Here is an 18,481-nt window from a genome sequence, read left to right on the forward strand (position 1 = left end):
ATGAAAGATTGATGGCCATTGCATTTGCAGAGGGCCTCAATATGAAAGATCGATGACCAGTACCTTTGTAGAGGGTCTCAATATATATAAAAAGTAATTTGAGAGTATGATATCCTAATTTACAAAATATGAATGCATGTTATGCATGAATCACCTAGAACTTTGTCTCTTCATTTTTCTTTTCCTTTCATCCTCAATCATTCATTTTTCATCATCATTTTTCCCTCATTTTTCATTTCATTTTTTCATTTCATTTTTTCATTTCATTTTTTATTTTTCTCTCTCTTTTTTTTCTAATTTTATCATTTTTAAGAAGACACATGTCTTTATAATTATTTGCTTTTGCAGCCATCAAATTCAATGCATGCTCATAATTTGTTTTTCACATTATCACCTCACACTCTATATCAGAATCACGAGGAATTTAGGCAAATCTTTGCGCGGAATGAGAGCACCGTATACCTTACATTCTCTTTCTTGATGCACAATACATCTCATGTATGTTTGAACCCATGGATAGGTGTTACACAGCTGATGCAATCTTGTGTCAGCAACGTGTTTCAAAACTTGTACCGAAAAAGGATTGCCTTACTTTAAAACTTTTGACTAAATTTAAGAACTGACTGAGTTTTTTGCCCTTTTTCTTTTCTCTCTTTCCTTTTTTCAATATGTGTCATCAACCAAATTTTTGTTTCTAAGTTATTCCCATGAACAAAATCTGACAGACATTTTTCAATCAGTGTGGACTTTAACTAGCTTGTAACGTGGCCCGGGCTTAAGGGTGTTGAAAGAAATAGATATTAAAGGCCCAAATAAAATATTAGTGGCTTTTACATTTTGTAACAAAGATCGTTTTGCAAGATTATCGCTTCGGCTATCACCTAGGGTCTTTGAACTTTTAAAGTTCTCATCATTCCTAACTTTTCCTTCTCAAGTTCTTTTTCGCCATTACTTTATGACTTTCTTTGAATTTTCAACTTTTGGCTTTTTCATTGAAATACTTTTTTCACTTTATTGAGCCCCTTTAATAGCCTTGCAATTCTTGACATGTTGATGATCCTTATTCAAGGGTATTTTGGGAAACAAATTATTATTTTTTTTAGCTCAAAGAGGGTACAATGGAAAACATATTTTTAAATCATTTTTTGGATAAGAAAAAGATGGCCACACATCATTTTAAATCTTGACTGCCTTATCCTCTTCAAAGAGTTAACTTAGTGACAAAACAAATGGCATCAGACACATATCACTGTTTATTTTTGTTTGCGTGTATAACTCTCTTTTTCTTCTCCTCCCTCTCTCTCTCTTTCTCTCTTTTCACTTTTTTTTTTTAACTCAGAACAACCTTTTTAGTCCAAACAGGGCTATCAAAAATGTGCCCCAGCATACTATTTATATTCTCTTTTCTTTTGGCAAATCCTTTATCTTAGGGAAATCTTCATGAGTTGGGGAATTCAAACAACATGAGTGTAAAAGTGCTTCAAAATAGGAAGTATTTGATCCGCTACCCTCAATGCCACAAACATAGACAAACCATACCTCCTCACTTTGATTAACTCTCTCTTCACTTTCTTTCACCTCTTCTAGCGATGCACTGTATTTGCAACTGCATAGTCAAACAATTTGGACTTGTGATCTTCTCTATTTATTTTGCTCATTTCCATGACACCCTTCAAGAACCATTTTGGGCTATACTGAATGACTTGTACTTCGTGATTTAAACCCATGGTATTAAAAAAGCTCAGTGTGATGACAAAGATACTTACAAAAGAACGTAAAACAAAATTACAAAGAAAATGACAATCCAGTCTTGACTACAATAAAGCATAATACAATGAACCATAAGAACAATGTCAATATTTCCTAATCATTATCAGATCATTACGCATAGAACTTCTTTACTGCATCTGAGTTGACAGGTAGAGATAACTCTTCTCCATCCATTTTTGTGAGAACTAGCGCACCACCTGAAAATGCTTTCTTCACTACATATGGCCCTTCATAATTTGGAGTCCATTTCCCTCTGTGGTCTTTTTGTATAGGCAAAATCTTTTTCAAGACTAGATCACCTTCAAGAAACTCTCTTGGACGAACCTTTTTATCAAATGCCCTTTTCATCCTTCTCTGATACAATTGTCCATGACAAGCTGCTGTTAACCTTTTTTCTTCAATTAAGTTAAGTTGGTCAAATCTAGCCTGTACCCATTCTGCTTCTTCTAACTGAGTTTCCATTAACACCCTCAGAGATGGGATTTCTACTTCAAAAGGAAGGACCGCTTCCATCCCATATACCAAAGAGAAAGGTGTTGCACCAGTTGAGGTCCGTACCGATGTACGATATCCGTGTAGGGCAAAGGGAAGCATTTCATGCCAATCTCTATATGTAATCACCATTTTCTGCAAAATCTTCTTTATATTCTTATTAGCAGCTTCAACGGCCCCATTCATTTTCGGGCGATAAGGAGATGAATTGTGATGTTGAATTTTGAATTCTTCACATAGCTCTTTCATCATTTGATTATTCAGATTAGTTGCATTATCAGTGATAATTTTATTAGGCAACCCATATCGACATATCAACTCCTTTTTTATAAACTTTACTACCACCTTTCTAGTCACATTGGCGTAAGAAGCTGCTTCCACCCATTTGGTAAAATAGTCAATTGCAACCAGAATGAAACGATGTCCATTTGACGCCTTCGGCTCTATGGCTCCAATAACATCTATTCCCCACATCGCAAATGGCCATGGTGCAGATAGAACATTTAAGGTTGTAGGAGCTATATTAATATTATCTGCATAGGTCTGACATTTTTCACATTTTTTCACATGTATGTAACAATCATTCTCCATAGTCAACCAAAAATAACCTGCCCTCAAAATCTTTTTAGCCATAGAGTGCCCATTCATATGTGTACCAAAAGCTCCTTCATGAATTTCTTTTAATATCAACCCTGCTTCTCTTGCATCGACGCATCTGAGGAGTACCATGTCATGATTTCTTTTATACAAGACATCCCCATTTAGAATAAAACTTGAAGCTAACCTTCTCAAGGTTCTTTTATCATTCTCAGAAGCTGTTTCAGGATATTCTCGGCTTTTGAGGTAGCGCTTTATATCAAAATACCAAGGCTTATCATCTGATTCTTCTTCCACTAAATAACAGTATGTTGGTTGTTCATAACTCCTCATCTTGATCATTGGCATTTCCTCATCTCGACTAATTTCAAACATTGACGATAAGGTGGCCAAAGCATCAGCTAATTGGTTATCCTCTCGTGGAATGTGATAGAACTCAATGGAATCAAAATGTTTCATTAATCCTCTAATATATGATTGATAAGGGATTAACTTTTGGTCTCTAGTCTCCCATTCCCCTTTTAACTGATGAACCACCAATGCTGAGTCACCATACACCTCCAACACCTTCACCTTCGACTCAATAGCTGCCAAAATACCCATGGCGCACGCTTCATATTCTGCAACATTATTGGTACAACTAAAGCACAATCTTGATGTCATCGGAATGTAATGATTCTCTGGCGAGATGAGCACTGCCCCTATTCCATGTCCAAGCGCATTGGATGCTCCATCAAACAGTAATATCCAAACCTTCTCATGATGGCTACCCTCCTTTTCACCAAATAGGGCAAGAATGTCCTCATCTGGGAATTCAGGTTGCATAGATTGATAATCCTCAATGGGCTGTTGAGCCAGATATTCTGCTAAAGCGCTTCCCTTTACGGCTTTTTGAGTCACATAGACTATATCATATTCTGATAACAACATTTGCCATCGAGCCAATCTACCAGTGAGAGCAGGCTTTTCAAAAATATACTTAATTGGGTCCATCTTAGATATCAGCCAAGTAGTGTGACTCAACATATATTGACGTAAACGATGTGCTGCCCATGTTAATGCACAACAAGTTCGTTCCAACATAGAATATCTTTGTTCACAACCTGAAAATCTTTTACTCAAATAATAAATGGCATGCTCTTTCTTCCCTGTCTCATCATGCTGCCCTAAAACACAACCCATTGATTCATCCAACACAGTTAAATATAAAATGAGGGGCCTCCCTGATACCGGCGGACGCAGTACGGGAGGATCCTGCAAATACTGTTTGATTTTATCGAAGGCTGTCTGGCAATCTTCATTCCATTCCACAACTTGATTCTTACGCAACAATCTAAATATTGGCTCACAGGTGGAGGTTAATTGGGAGATGAATCTAGCAATGTAGTTCAGTCTGCCTAAAAACCCTCGCACTTCTTTTTCAGTATTAGGAGCTGACATTTCCATTATTGCTCGTACCTTATCTGGGTCAACCTCAATACCTTTTTCACTGACAATAAAACCCAATAACTTTCCTGACTTTACACCAAAGGTACATTTAGCCGGATTCAATCTGAGTTTAAACTTTCTTAACCTCTCAAACAATTTTCTCAAATTAACGATGTGATCATTTTCTGATTCAGATTTAGCAATCATATCATCCACATAAACTTCGATTTCTCTATGCATCATATCATGAAAAAGAGTCACCATCGCTCTTTGATAAGTTGCCCCAGCATTTTTAAGTCCAAATGGCATTACTTTGTAACAAAATGTTCCCCAAAGTGTTATAAATGTTGTTTTCTCCATATCTTCTGGTGCCATCTTAATCTGATTATACCCGGAGAATCCATCCATGAAAGAGAACAATGAAAATCTAGCAGTGTTATCCACCAAGATGTCAATATGTGGCAATGGGAAATTATCCTTAGGGCTAGCTCGATTCAAATCCCTATAATCAACACACATTCGGACTTTACCATCTTTTTTCGGCACAGGGACAATGTTAGCCACCCATTGAGGATATTTTGCTACAGCCAAAAATCCTGCATCAAATTGCTTCTTCACTTCTTCTTTAATCTTTAGCGACATTTCAGGTTTCATTCGTCTTAGCTTTTGTTTAACTGGGGGACATTCTTCTTTAAGTGGAAGTTGATGTTGCACTATATCAGTATCCAACCCAGGCATATCCTGGTATGTCCAAGCAAACACATCTCTGAACTCTTTCAACAAATCACATAATTTTCCTTGTACCTCCTTGCTCATGTTGTTACCAATTTTAACCTCTTTTCTCTCATTTTCATCCCCTAGATTAAGTATTTCAATGATCTCTTGATAGGGTTTTATTTCTCGGTCTTCTTGTTTCACTAACCTTAACAACTCAGAAGAAGGTTCCCAATCATCTTCATGATCGTCATCCATATTATCGATAGGGTGCTCAAAATTAGGAATATTGACATCATTATTTTCAAAACATTCATTGTCATATCTGCATTATTTGGATTTATAAAAGAAAATAAATAGACAAACAAAGTATATAGTGAAAGAAAACATAACTGAACATCACATTAACTGAAAACAAAAAATAGAACCAGTCCATAAAGACATCCTAGAATGTTTTGGGGAAAAACAAAATAAAAATAACAATAACAAGCATTACATTTGATTGAACTTAAACACCACGGGTAAATTCACGGTCTTCCAATTATCGATTTGCATGTTGGGAGGACAAGGCTGCACCAAACTGGAACTTTCTTCCCCAGATTCATCTTCAATAACTGCAACTTGACTAGCATTGATCCATCCAGCACTACGAAAGCTCTTCTTTAAGTCACATATGGAGATCTTTCCTACCCTCGGCTCACGACCCTGCAAGCGAGCTAAGCTTCGTTCTTTCTTTTCCTCCATTAATCTTCTTTTGTCCTCCTTAGTAGGCTTGTACCCCAGGCCGTATCTGTTCTTGTTCTCAACAATTTTCAGTGGAAATATTGGTCCCTGTCCAACTTTGCCTAGGCCTTTCCCATATTTATAACCTTCTCTCAACATAACCCTTGCCATCATCAGAGAGGCACATGACAAATATGGCTTTATCTGAAATGGCTCAACATATGTATTCCCCACAATTTCCAAAGCTTGAAAAGCCGTCTCAAGAGCCTCCTCTGTTGTTTCAATATATCGGGCAGATGAAGGACCACTCACCAGAAAATCTTCCTCTCCTGAAACTGTTACCATCTTATCCCCCATTACATACTTCAACTTTTGATGCAAAGTGGAAGGCACCACCCCTGCAGAATGAATCCAAGGTCTACCAAGTAAACAACTGTATGCCGGTAAGATATCCATTACTTGAAAAGTTATTTGAAATACACACGGACCAACTTGAACTGGCAACTCTACTTCCCCCATCACCTCTCTTTTGCTACCATCAAAAGCTCTCACAATCATAGTACTTGGCTTCATAGGGAATTTATCACGTGATAACTTCTCCAGCGTCACCTTAGGCATCACATTTAGGGAAGAACCATTATCAATCAACACACGAGCTATGACATGGTCGAGACATTTAACAGATACATGAAGAGCTTTATTGTGTCCTCTTCCTTCAACTGGTATCTCATCATCCGAAAAAGTAAGGAAATCATTAATGGTAATATTATTAACAATCCCTTCAAATTTATCCAACGAAATATTTTGTTCAACATGAGCCCCTCTCAGTATTTTCATTAGCAACTTTCGGTGAGCTGTCGAATGCATGAGCAGTTCCAAAAGCGAAATACGAGCTGGCATACGATTCAACTGCTCCACCACCTTGTATTCGCTTTGTTGTATGAATTTCAAAAATTCACCGGCCTCTTCATCTGATATTTCTTTTTGTTTATCTTTTCTACATTCTTCCTCATCTTGTATCGTCTTTTCTCTTAATATCTCTTTTGCTTTTTCAATTCCATCATTTACTTTACTTCTATGGCATGCTTCCTTCCTTAGATCTGGTGGTGTAAAGAAACGACCACTCCTTGTTATCCCACCAAGACCTGATATATTTTCAACATTTGGACCTTCATGCACAGAAGTGTTTTCAACTTGTTGTCCCTCACCTAATTCATGTACTCCATACTTCCATGGAACAGCTCTATCACTTTCATAAGGAAAAGAGGAGGGCGTTTTTATCACTATGGATTGCCTTCCTTGTTCCATGAAAGAAGGGGCAGATCTAGTGAAATGAATCACTAAAGGTTCTGGCGTGGTTAAATTGGATTGTTCATCAGTTTGGGCCAATACCTCCTCATCTTTCTTTCCATAAAAAACTTGCAGGAAATGCTTATCAACTAGATTTTGCAACTCTAGCTTGAACTCCACGCAATCATTAATAGAATGTTTGGCACCCGGATGGAATGCACATGCATTACTCAGATCATATTCACCTTTTACTAGCCCCCTTTCTAATAGTGCTTCAAGAATGAATTTCATAGAGCTCCGAATTTCACTCACTTTTCTTACCAACCTTTTCTCCCTGACCTCAATAGCATTTGTTGAAGTCTTCTCATGCCCCGACAAAGGGTTATTTTCAATACTGGGTTTATCTTCTTTGAATGTCAACCACCCTGCATCAATCAAAGATTGTACCTTATACTTGAGAGGAAAACACTTTTCTGTCGAATGCCCCTTTACCCCTCCATGGTAGTCACATGTAGCATCTGGATCATAACTCTTGGAAAAAGGAGGTTGTTGTGGCTTCATTGGGCAAATTGCAACAAAAGATTTACGAAGAAGCATCGGTAACAACTCTGTGTATGTCATAGGAATAGGAGTAAAATGAATAAACTTCCTCTCCCTTCTTGTATTAGTACTTTGACCTGGGTTCTCATTATCACTAGTAGTCGCTTTCTGAGGTTGCAATTGATTGTTTGAAACAGGTTGTATTTGGTAATTAACAGGTGCACGGTTATCCCATGCGGATGCGGCATGAACTTCAACTTCTTTTTTCTTACTTTGATTGAAACCTGGTTTCTTGGTATTTGCAGCCGCGGGCGGGCTATATGCAATTTTACCATTTTTTATCCCAGTCTCAATCCTTTCACCAATGATGATGATGTCCGCAAAATTAGAAGATATATTCCAATTCCCAATCATATGCTCATAAAATGGCGGTTGTAATGTATTCACAAACATTGTAACCATCTCTTTATCATATAGTGGTGGCTCAACCTGGGCAGCTATCTCTCTCCAACGCTGGGCATACTCTTTGAAAGTTTCATTTTTCTTCATTGTCATGTTTTGCAATTGTATTCTGTCTGGTGCTGTATCCATATTAAATTTATATTGCTTTATGAAAGCATCAGCTAGATCCACCCAAGAATGAATATGAGTCAGCTCAAGATGCATGTACCAATTCAACGCTGCCCCAGCTAGGCTATCTTGGAAAAAGTGGATAAACAATTTCTCATCATGAGTATGACCAGCCATCTTTCGACAGTACATTGTTATATGGCTTTTTGGACACGTAGTCCCCCTATACTTCTCGAACTCAGGCACTTTGAACTTAGGGGGTATCACCACGTCAGGGACCAAAGATAAGCCTACAGCATCACCGAATCCATAACTTTTATTCCCTTCAATAGCCCGTAGTCTTTCCTCCAATATCTCTAACTTTCCCTTGTTATTCTCAGTCGATGAAATCACTTGAGCTAGTGTCTTTTCTTGTAAACCCACACCTACAGTCGAAACATGTGGTGGAATCGATACATTAGGATCTGTGTAGGTTGTGATTCCAACCACACTTTCTCCTGGGCGTACCTGGTTCCTAAAATCAACCATCCCAGTTGACACTTGGAACTGCTCATTAGGTAATGAAACAGGTATGCTTGTATTACCACCAGAGAACGGAATCTTAACTTGCTCTACATACTCTGCCATTGGAGGTGTGTAACCCGGGGGTAAGCCGTAAGGTGGAAAAGCTTGAGATGATGTCCCTTGACTCACAAGATGATGTGATGGGTAAACCGGAGGTCCACTTGATACATGAGGATAAAAGCCTGGAGGGTAGGAAGTACCACCGTCAACTGCTGAACTTTCTCCTGAACTCTTCATAGTCCTCAATGCCTCCAAGATCTGACCCATTTGATCCTTTATTTGGCTGATTTCACCCTTCACTTGGCTAATTTCTTCCTTTACTTCCTCGTGTGCATTTTCCCAATCCTCCATTGTTTTGGAATTTGCCCGAGTTCTATAAGGGTGTCTCGGAAATTTTGCCGTATTCACTTATTGTCACTCCTCTGTTTAATTTCAAATGAAATGAGAAGTGCGAAAAAGGAAAAGAAAAGACAAAATGCAAATGCAAACATTCTAGCTAGAAATTATAAAGCTGTGCGAATAATACTGCGAGTAATAATGGAAATTAACGCGGAATAAAGTAGTCGATTCAAACAAAAATCCACAATGTTCAGAAGTTCACAACAATGAAAAAGAAAGAAAGCATAAACATCAATTGCGAGCTCTAGTCACTATATTCTTCATTTCCCCTACTAGCTCTCTGCAGTAACCGAGGAAATCTTCAACTGCTTTTGGTGGATTGAATATAGGCATTGCAATCTCAGCATCAGTTAACATCTTGGGTACATCTTCAATTGCTCCGTTAGCTATAGCTGCTAACTTTGAAAAACATCCTCTCCAATACTGTACAGTTCCTTTTAACTCAGCACATTCAGTTATCAATCTCTGATTTTCCTCCTCCGACTCTGCCCGGTACCAACTCTCCTCAGCCACTTTTGCTTCATAAGCTGATACTGTATCCTTCATTTGTCTCTCAAACTCTCTGTTCCTGTACTGTATGTCATTTTCTAATTCTGCTTTATACCACCGCTCTTCTTCTAGCTTTGCCTCATAAGCTGCTGTCATTTTTTCTGTCTGTTGTTCCATCTCCTTAATCCTAACCTGTGCATTTCGCAGCTTGTTTAATGCCTCCCTTTTGTCTCTCGCCAATTCTTCACATAATGCAATTTTCTCACGTTCAGACAATACCACTGCCTTCTTCTCTTTGCCTCTCAAAGCTAGCTCTTTGTTAGCTGCCTCGAGATCTTGTTGTACTCTAAAGTGATGATTTCTTTCCTCTCTTTGCTTCTTTATTAATACATCACAAGTTCTGATCTTGGCTTCATTGTCATGTTTGAGATCCATATATTCATGGTGAGCTTTCTGAAGATCATTAACAAGCTTAACATTTTTCTGCTTCATTTTTTCTATTTCTTCCTTAAGGGTTTTGACTTCCTCACTCTCCATATCTTGTTGTTCTGACATGAAGGCAACTGGTTTGAACGGTAGCTTCACCACTTTAACCCTATCCATTACCCATTGCTGATAAGACGTCTTCTCATTTACTACCCATGGCCTAGAGTCTTTCTCTGCACGCACCACACTGCCCCAAGCACTTCTAATTCGCCGGAGTAAATCATTAGAAGTCCCTTCTTTATAGCAATTCCACACTGCAACTAAAGATTCTGGATTTGGTGCACCCCGTATAGGATATCCAAATTGTCTTTGTGCTAATATCGGATTATAATTAACACAATATTTGGTTCCTATAAGAGGTACATTTGGGTACTCCCCACAGTGTATGATATGTGATCTCTGCTGCCAAGATACTTCTCGTTTGATCATTCCATTATGTAACTTAGCAAAAAAACACGCCCATTCTTGCACTCCTTTAGCTGTTGGCTTGTAATTTGGACTAATATGAGAAGTAAACCATTTATATAATACTGGCAAGCAACATGACAACTTCTTCTTCTTAGATTCATAACACATTCAAATTTCCATAAACATCAGCTAAAATTGCTGTGACTGGGTTTTCTGCATTGATCTTATATGCTATGAAAACATTGATGGTTGAGAGATCAACAAAGTTATCGATGCTTGGAAAAATCATGACGCCATAAAGAACGAGCGCCAGTACATCCATGAAAGTTTCCCCCATGTCTTTATCAACCAATTGACGTAGATGTCCCTCTAGAAACCCTTGAGGAATGCCTTTGATGGTTCCCTTCGTAATCATTTTGCTTTCTAACTCGGCAGGGTGTACCTTCAAGATTCCTGCTAGTGTTGAAACAGATGTATTTTGCGTTGCATGCTTGTAAGGAATCTTGCCTTCTAATGGTAGATCTAGAATACCCCCAAATTCCTCCACTGTCGGCACTAGTTGAAAATCCTTGAAGGTGAAGCACCGGAGCGGCGGATCATAGTATTGGACCAAAGCAGTAACAGCTGGAACCTGAGTATCAATCTCTAAAAGATTCAGTAAATTCCCATACTTCCTTCGAAAACTGTTCCTCTGGATAGTCTTCATCTTCCCCACCAACTCTCGAAGATAAATCAAGTTTCCTTCCTTTGCTCTAATTGACTGCTTCTTTTTTAGTGACTCTGAACCAGAATGCTCTCCAACACCATATTCCCTATTAATTTCCATTTCTTCTCCAAGAAAATGACACAGCTTTATAATTTTCTACCTAGAATGGATATAATGAAAATGTACAAGAAAAAGAAAAAATTACAAACTACATGATGCTATGAATAATTTACATAACTTATTACAACCCAAAGAAAGGAACACAAACCAAGAAATACAAATAAAAAAAATAAATAAAAAAAATAAAATAAAATAAAATAAAATAAACAGAGAGGGAATTATAGGAATACACATCTCCCTTTCGTGCCTTATAGGGTTCAAGCGCATTCATAGGATTAAGGTATGTATATGTGCTCACCAGGATAGTCTCCTATGTCCTAAGGATAAAAAGTCACTAGAGTTATGGCCCACTTCACGACATTTCTCACAACAGTTGGTAAACAACACGATGTGAGAGTATCAAATGAAGCAAACAGACTCTAGCTGGGGTTCTCACAATGACCACTTGGGAAGTACATCCACTGTGGCACTGCTACACAACCCCCTTCTAATTCTAAGCTACTCAGACCCGGGTATAGGGCCGCGCTCATGTTCATGTACAAAATATAAGGTGAGTGTGTGAAGGGAGAGAAAACATGCAAACCTAAACCCCCACCTGCAAAAGAGATCCATACAAAAACATATTTTCTACCCTAAGGTTCAATATCCACAAATATATCATACACCAACAGGAATATATATACATAAATTGAAAAAGGGAAAAACAAAACATCTAAATTTAACATATCGCTTTCGCATATTCGATTAAATAGGCCTGACTCTCTACGGTCCCCAGTGAAGTCGCCATCTGTCACAACCTAAATCGTGACGGGATGACAAACTAAAATAAATTCATTTAGAAAATAGAGATTTGAAGTCGCCACCATAGTTTATTCTGGAAAACTATGGAAAACCATAAAAAACATAAAGTCCGCGAGAACCAAATTTAGGGTCCGGGAGTCGGTTACGCGTAGGGAAGGTATCAGCACCCTACCGCGCCCGTCCAAAGGCGGTACCTTTAATTAAATTTGCAAAAGAGATGTGTTTATTTTAAATATTTATTTTTCCCAAAAGTAAGAACATAAATATATTTTTGAGTGAAAAGGACCCGACAAGGATTAACCTTGGTCCTACGTATTCTCATTAAAAATAAGAAATCAGGGCTACGTAGTTTATAAAATTGTTTGATTAAATGATTTAACTTTTGAAAGTTGTCTTTTGACATATTTGAAAGGCAATGTCGTGCGGCGCGAACGGTCGATTGGACATTAAATACCTCTTTATAACTTATTTATTGATAAGAAAGAAAGTGTCATGTGACGCGAATGATCAATTAGACACCAAAAACATTTTTAATATTTTTGCATTTTTAAAGAAAGTGTTGTACGACGCGAGCGGTCGATTAGACACTAAAATAATTTTTATTTTTACCTTTTAAAAGAAAGTGTCGTATGACGCGAGCGGCCGATTAGACACTAAAATAATTTTTATATTTTTATATTTTTAATAGGAGTGTCATGTGACGCGAACGATCAATTAGACACTAAAATAATTTTTATATTTACCTTTTGAAAGAAAGTGTCGTACGACGCGAGCGGCCGATTAGACACCAAAACAAAGAATAAAGAAAATAATTTTAAATTTTTATTTATTCTTATTTTTGAAAATTATTTAAATTTTAAAATATTTTTATTATTTTTTTGAAAATGACGTGATTGAAATATGAAATTTACTTAAAAAACGCGGAAACGTGATACATAAAGAAAAACACGGGGTGCATAAAGTAAATGCGGGGTGCATTAAAGTAAAGCGCGGGGTGCATAAAGTAAAGTAAACACATTATATCTAAGAAAAAAATAAAGGAAATGGGTGTGTGCTTAGTGAAAACGCATGTACGAAAAGTAAACTAAAACTTAATGAAAGGGGTGTGGAGTTATTACATTGGGGAGTGCATGAAGCAAATAAATAAACAAAATCCAATATTAAAAGGAAGGGTGTATAAACTGAATTCTGGAGGTGCGTAAAGAAACAATTTAAATATGCTAACCTTAATTAAAACAGAGGTGGTGCGTGAATGAATTATAGTGGTGCATGAAGTAAAAACTTAAATCTGCTAACTTTAATAAAAGAAGAGGGGGTGCGTGAATTAACTATGGTGGTGCCTAAAAAAAAAGGTTAAATTTGCTACCCTTAATTAACAAAACGCACAGCACAAATGACCTAACCCTTACTTCAACTTCTTCCTTTCCACGAAACACCACTGCCGCACTAACTCACAACCTAGACCACCGGCGGCAATCGTTGCGCCACCACCAACAGTAACGGCAGCTATAGATTTTCGCCTCCATCCCTACACTACCATACCATCAAATGCGGCCACCATTCAAAACGCACTCATGCTCGTGGTAAAGCCGTCAACGGTGACGGCGACCACTCTCAGTTTTTGGCAACGTCGGCATGGCGCTGCTCGCCACTACACCACTCATGATCGCGAAAAAAAAAAAATCGTCGCACTGTCTCCACTACTCGCGTCTTCTTCGGGCCATCAAGACTACTGTAAGTTTGCCGTCACAGCCACCGTCAGCGTCGGAACCTCCAACGTTTCCCTTAACGCTCACTACCACAATCCTATTTTATAGCGGCAATCTAAATCCTTTTTATTTTATTTGTTAATTGCTTTGCCATTGTATGAAAAACAGAAAACAGAGAAGTTTTTGTGATTGATATTCATTTCAATTGGGACTTCTTTTACTGGTACATACTCAACCGCGATGCTCCCAACTCAGATCATCATATAACATTAAAAGAGATTTTTAGATAGAAAATGCGTACCTCTTTTGCAATTCTGCTTTTGATTCCGAAAGTTGTTGGTTTACCAATTGGTTCTCCTTTGTTGCAATTCCGAATTCAATGATTTCAATAAGAAAGTTGCATAGCCATGGTGCCAAAAAAATGCAGAGAATCTTTTTTCATCAAAATTCCTGTGTGTGTGATAACCCTCCGGTTCTTGTGTTAACTTCATTAGCAGATGGAGTGGGCAACAGTTGGAAGAAGTTGGGATGGAAGAAAAAAAAACTGTTCCCTCCAATCCACAATTTTTATTTTTAACTTTTATTTTTGAATTTATTAATTTCTGAATTTATTAATTAAAAAAACGAAAATATATTTTTTAATTATAAAAACAAAAAGATCATCTTACTTAACGTTTAAAAACATAAATTAAAAATCTTTTATTATTTAACTTTTATTTATTATTATATTTTTTTTTAACAATTTATTATTTTTATCTTTTTTTTTATATAACATTTATTTTTGAATATATATATATATATATATATATATATATATTATTTTATTTTATTTTTATTATTGTTATTTTATTTTATATATATTTTATTTTATATTTTTTATATTTTTTATATATATTTTTAAAAACAACATTATTTGCCCGGACGAAATTGGGTGTTGACAATAAAAAAATCATATTACTTGTTAACTAATTTAATAAAATAAAAAATAATTTACTATAGGAAAAAATATTTATGAAGTTGTTCACAAGGTTTCAAATTTTTTACATGTTTGCTTACACTTCATTCCTTAGCATTTTTATTCCATCCGTAGATGGAAAATGGGCAACAAGATGACATAATATGTTTGGATGACACTAGTTTAGTAGATGAAGATTGTAGTCTTCCTACTTAAGATGAGAAGGATAGCTTTGATACTATTGACCTGAGTAACCAGCCTAACGACGTTGCTTCTCCCATTGTTGGAATGCAATTTGACACATCATAAGACATTAAGACTTTCTACAAAAGTCATGGTCTCAAATGTAGTTTTGGAGTGCGAATTCGACATTAAAAAAGGATGATGATGACGACCAGTTCCGTTACCTTAAATTAGTTTGCCCTAGGAAAGGTAAATATGTGTCCCAAATCCCATTTGAATTGAAGACCCACCCTACCTAAAGGACTATGGTACATGACCATAATCATGACATTAGTCCTACTAAGTTAAGGTTAATACGGGGAAATAAAAGGTTGAATTTTCAGGTTAAAAGAACCCTTGAAATTAACGACAAAGTCGGTGTACGCCTAAATAAGACTTTTAGGTCCTTAGTATGCTAGGCAAGTAGTTTTTGACAACTTAGATTTCCTTGAGCGAGACGCAATGAACTACATTGGCCAACAAAGATGCGCCTTTGGAAAGGAGGGAGATGGGCAGGCATTGATGGTCTATTTCTCAAGAATGAGAGAATTTAATAATGAGTTTTATTATGAAATTGACATAGATGCTAAGAATAGAATAATTAGTTTTTTAGGCAGATGCAAGGAGTAGAGCAGCCTTAGTGGATTTCAGTGATGTTGTGTCATTCAAGATACTACATACCTAATCAACAATTATGACATGCCGTTTGCACCCTTCGTTGGTGTTAACCACCATGGTCAATCGATTTTGTTGAGTTGTGGATTGTTGTCTTTAGAAGATACTTCAACTTTTACAAGACTTTTTCGATGTTGGTTGACGTGCATTGACCCAAAGTGCTACGTTCGTGCCAAACAACATGGTACGAAGCCAATTACCCGTTAAGAGGAAGGGGTGACCATGATCAAATGGGGAAGCTTTCCGAGAAACGTAAATCTAAAGCGGCATCTAATAAATCAACAAGGGATCATGTTGTAAGTTTAACTCCAAATTTAGTTTCTTTTTAGTGTAACTTTAATGATAATGAAATGGATTTTGTAAAAATTAATTGATTATGCACCTACAACTTAAATTTCAGGAAGTTAACGTTAATATGTGAACTGCAGCTACTACACTTGACATTACTAGTGTCACATGTGACTCACATAACCCCTTCTCAGCAGCACCTTCCACATGTTTTATGTCACTAATAACTTCATTACATAACAATTTGGATACATAGATGTTTGCAAATGAGGAGTTTATGAGGTACTTTATAACTCTAGTGAAATTTATTAAGACCCAAAGCATAACAAAAATTTCATGACTTTAACCTTTTTTTGCAAAACACAGTGACGTCATTTGCATGGTTATTTACTCATATTCTTTTGGATACTATGCAATACTAATGAAGCTCATTGCGCCAATTGGAAGGAAGAAACTCCATGAATGCAGTAGAAATGCAGTTGGAATGAAGGAGTGGAGATAAGTTTGAAGGCTCTTGTACCTATAGAGTGATGTGGTGGAAATGAAGTTCTAAGATAGAAGACTATCCTAGGGAAGGGGGCTAGAGGAGCTAAGGTAGAAAACTAGTCTAGCAAGTGACTCTTGAGGTAATAGTGTGGAGTGCTCTCAACATTTAATCTATTACCAAGTAAAAGTAATCCAATACAAGTGGAAGGAGGCCCCATTTATAGTAGGATGGTTGACCTTAATGGAATGAAAATGCAACATCAAATGAAAAGTAAATGTAGCTTGGAGAGAAAGCTTGCTCTATGGTTGTGTGATGCAAAGGAGTGAAGGATCAAGAGCCATGTGGCAAGTCACACTTTCCATGCTTGCACCATGAGGAACATGTGCACTTCCAGCTTGCCCTCCAAGTCTCTTTCTCGGCCAAGCTTCTAATTGGGAAATCAAAAGTGTTGTCCTAAATTGCATGGAGAACCCTATCCCCGGTGAATATTTTCTGCATCCAAGACCCACTCACAGATGTAATCTTTTCTAAATTGTTGAAGATCTTCTTGTCATGATAAGTGAAGATCTTAGTACATCCAACTTGAATTATGAGATGACTACACCAAATAACAATTTGGACTATGTTGAATGTACTTATGCATGTGTAAGCAGGCATACTTTTGTCATCGTATTTGTTCACAAGCTCCCAAAGCTGGAGATATTTGAGGACCATAATACCATAGTCGTACCTATTTAAAACACGAAACTTATTGAAATCAAATATCACATAAGTCATGATGCCTCACACCTTAAATTTAGAGAAGCTTACAAGTTTGGTTTTTGTGGTAGGTCAGGTCTTCAATGATTACTTCAAAAGTTGGTTTCTCTATTGGGGGGGAGACATCAACATTGAAATCAAGTGCTCCAAATTGTAGGCCTTTAATCAAACCAAGTAAAAAGTCATTGATGTTTATCTGGAAAATAAAGAAACAAACTAAATCCACATATGAAATAACATGACAATACTTACAATATGATTATCAATGTGTTTTCTCCTTGGACACTTGTGAGCTAGGGAGTCAAGAACATACAATTTTCTAGATTCCAATTCAAGAGCATAACACCACCAATGATTATCACAAAGAACAGGTGTCATCAACTAAAACAAATAATTAAATAAGACTAAAATAATTCAAACATACAAGGTACCTATAACCACAAGATAGAGCATTAAGAATACTAACAAATTTGGCTATCAAGACATCCTTTATAGAGAGAAGTCGACATGCAAAGAATTCGTTGTAATCCGCTAAAGACATTACGTGCATGTTAACCTTCTGCTTAGCACAATCTTAGATGACCTTATCCTGCATAAAATAATATTAACAATAACTTGGATAGATGAATTTAATGGGTAAAAAATAATGCAGTACATGTGCCATGTAAGTTGGACTGAAAATAACTTTGTTGATGTTCGCTGTGACGCATTTTTCCTTGTACATGAAGTGGCTGGCTGCAAAAAATATTGACTACATAACATACAAGCACATAATAGTCAGTATAATCGTTTCATGTTTAATTGACCTTACCAACCTTACTATGTTGTCAATCCATTCACGAGGCCGAAAGCCACTAGTTTCATTATTGGTGAGTATTTGGTCATTAATCTCAACATATCTCAAAACCATTGAGTTGGAAATTATACACTGCATACTTAGCAAATAAAAACTTTTGGGTGCTTAATTTCACCTAAAAATGTATTTCAAATTCATACACAACGTCAATACCTTACACAAATATATAAAACATCACACACCTCATTGTTTTCTAAAGACTTCATAATCTTGCCTCCCCGGATTTTAACCAACGGCTAAGACAAAAAAAGGGGGAAAATTAATCTATCGGTTATGTCTCCCAATAAGAGCCTCCTTGCAGCCCAAACCTTTTACAAATAACGCATTATTAATATACATCAAATAAGAAAACCTATTTGTATTATTGTAATTGAAACACATTTACCTGAACCATAGCGACTGAACCCAACACAAATATCATGTGGTCATTTGC

General features: G+C 36.8%; 1 protein-coding gene across 1 annotated transcript; it reads right to left on the minus strand.

The window, feature by feature from the left end:
* Positions 1 to 1,242: 1,242 nt before the first annotated feature.
* LOC114170251 (uncharacterized) lies at positions 1,243 to 14,326 on the minus strand. Its single transcript, XM_085669316.1, has 3 exons — positions 14,108 to 14,326; positions 5,498 to 11,336; positions 1,243 to 5,332 (listed from the first exon to the last, which is right to left on the minus strand). The coding sequence occupies exons 2-3, from the start codon at positions 9,037 to 9,039 to the stop codon at positions 1,882 to 1,884; spliced, it is 6,993 nt and encodes a 2,330-aa protein (XP_085525442.1). The 5' UTR covers positions 9,040 to 11,336; positions 14,108 to 14,326; the 3' UTR covers positions 1,243 to 1,881.
* Between the last annotated feature and the right edge of the window lie 4,155 nt (positions 14,327 to 18,481).

Source organism: Vigna unguiculata, chromosome 11 (genome assembly GCF_037176805.1).
Source record: "Vigna unguiculata cultivar grain cowpea cultivar isolate G323 ecotype 2 chromosome 11, ASM3717680v1, whole genome shotgun sequence".
NCBI classification, from domain to species: Eukaryota; Viridiplantae; Streptophyta; class Magnoliopsida; order Fabales; family Fabaceae; genus Vigna; species Vigna unguiculata.

Coding starts and splice junctions, on each gene's coding strand:
- LOC114170251 (XM_085669316.1), bottom strand. CDS start 9,039: ATGGAGGATTGGGAAAATGCACACGAGGAAGTAAAGGAAGAAATTAGC. Junction 5,333..5,497: donor GTGTTTAAGTTCAATCAAAT/GTAATGCTTGTT, acceptor TAAATCCAAATA/ATGCAGATATGACAATGAAT.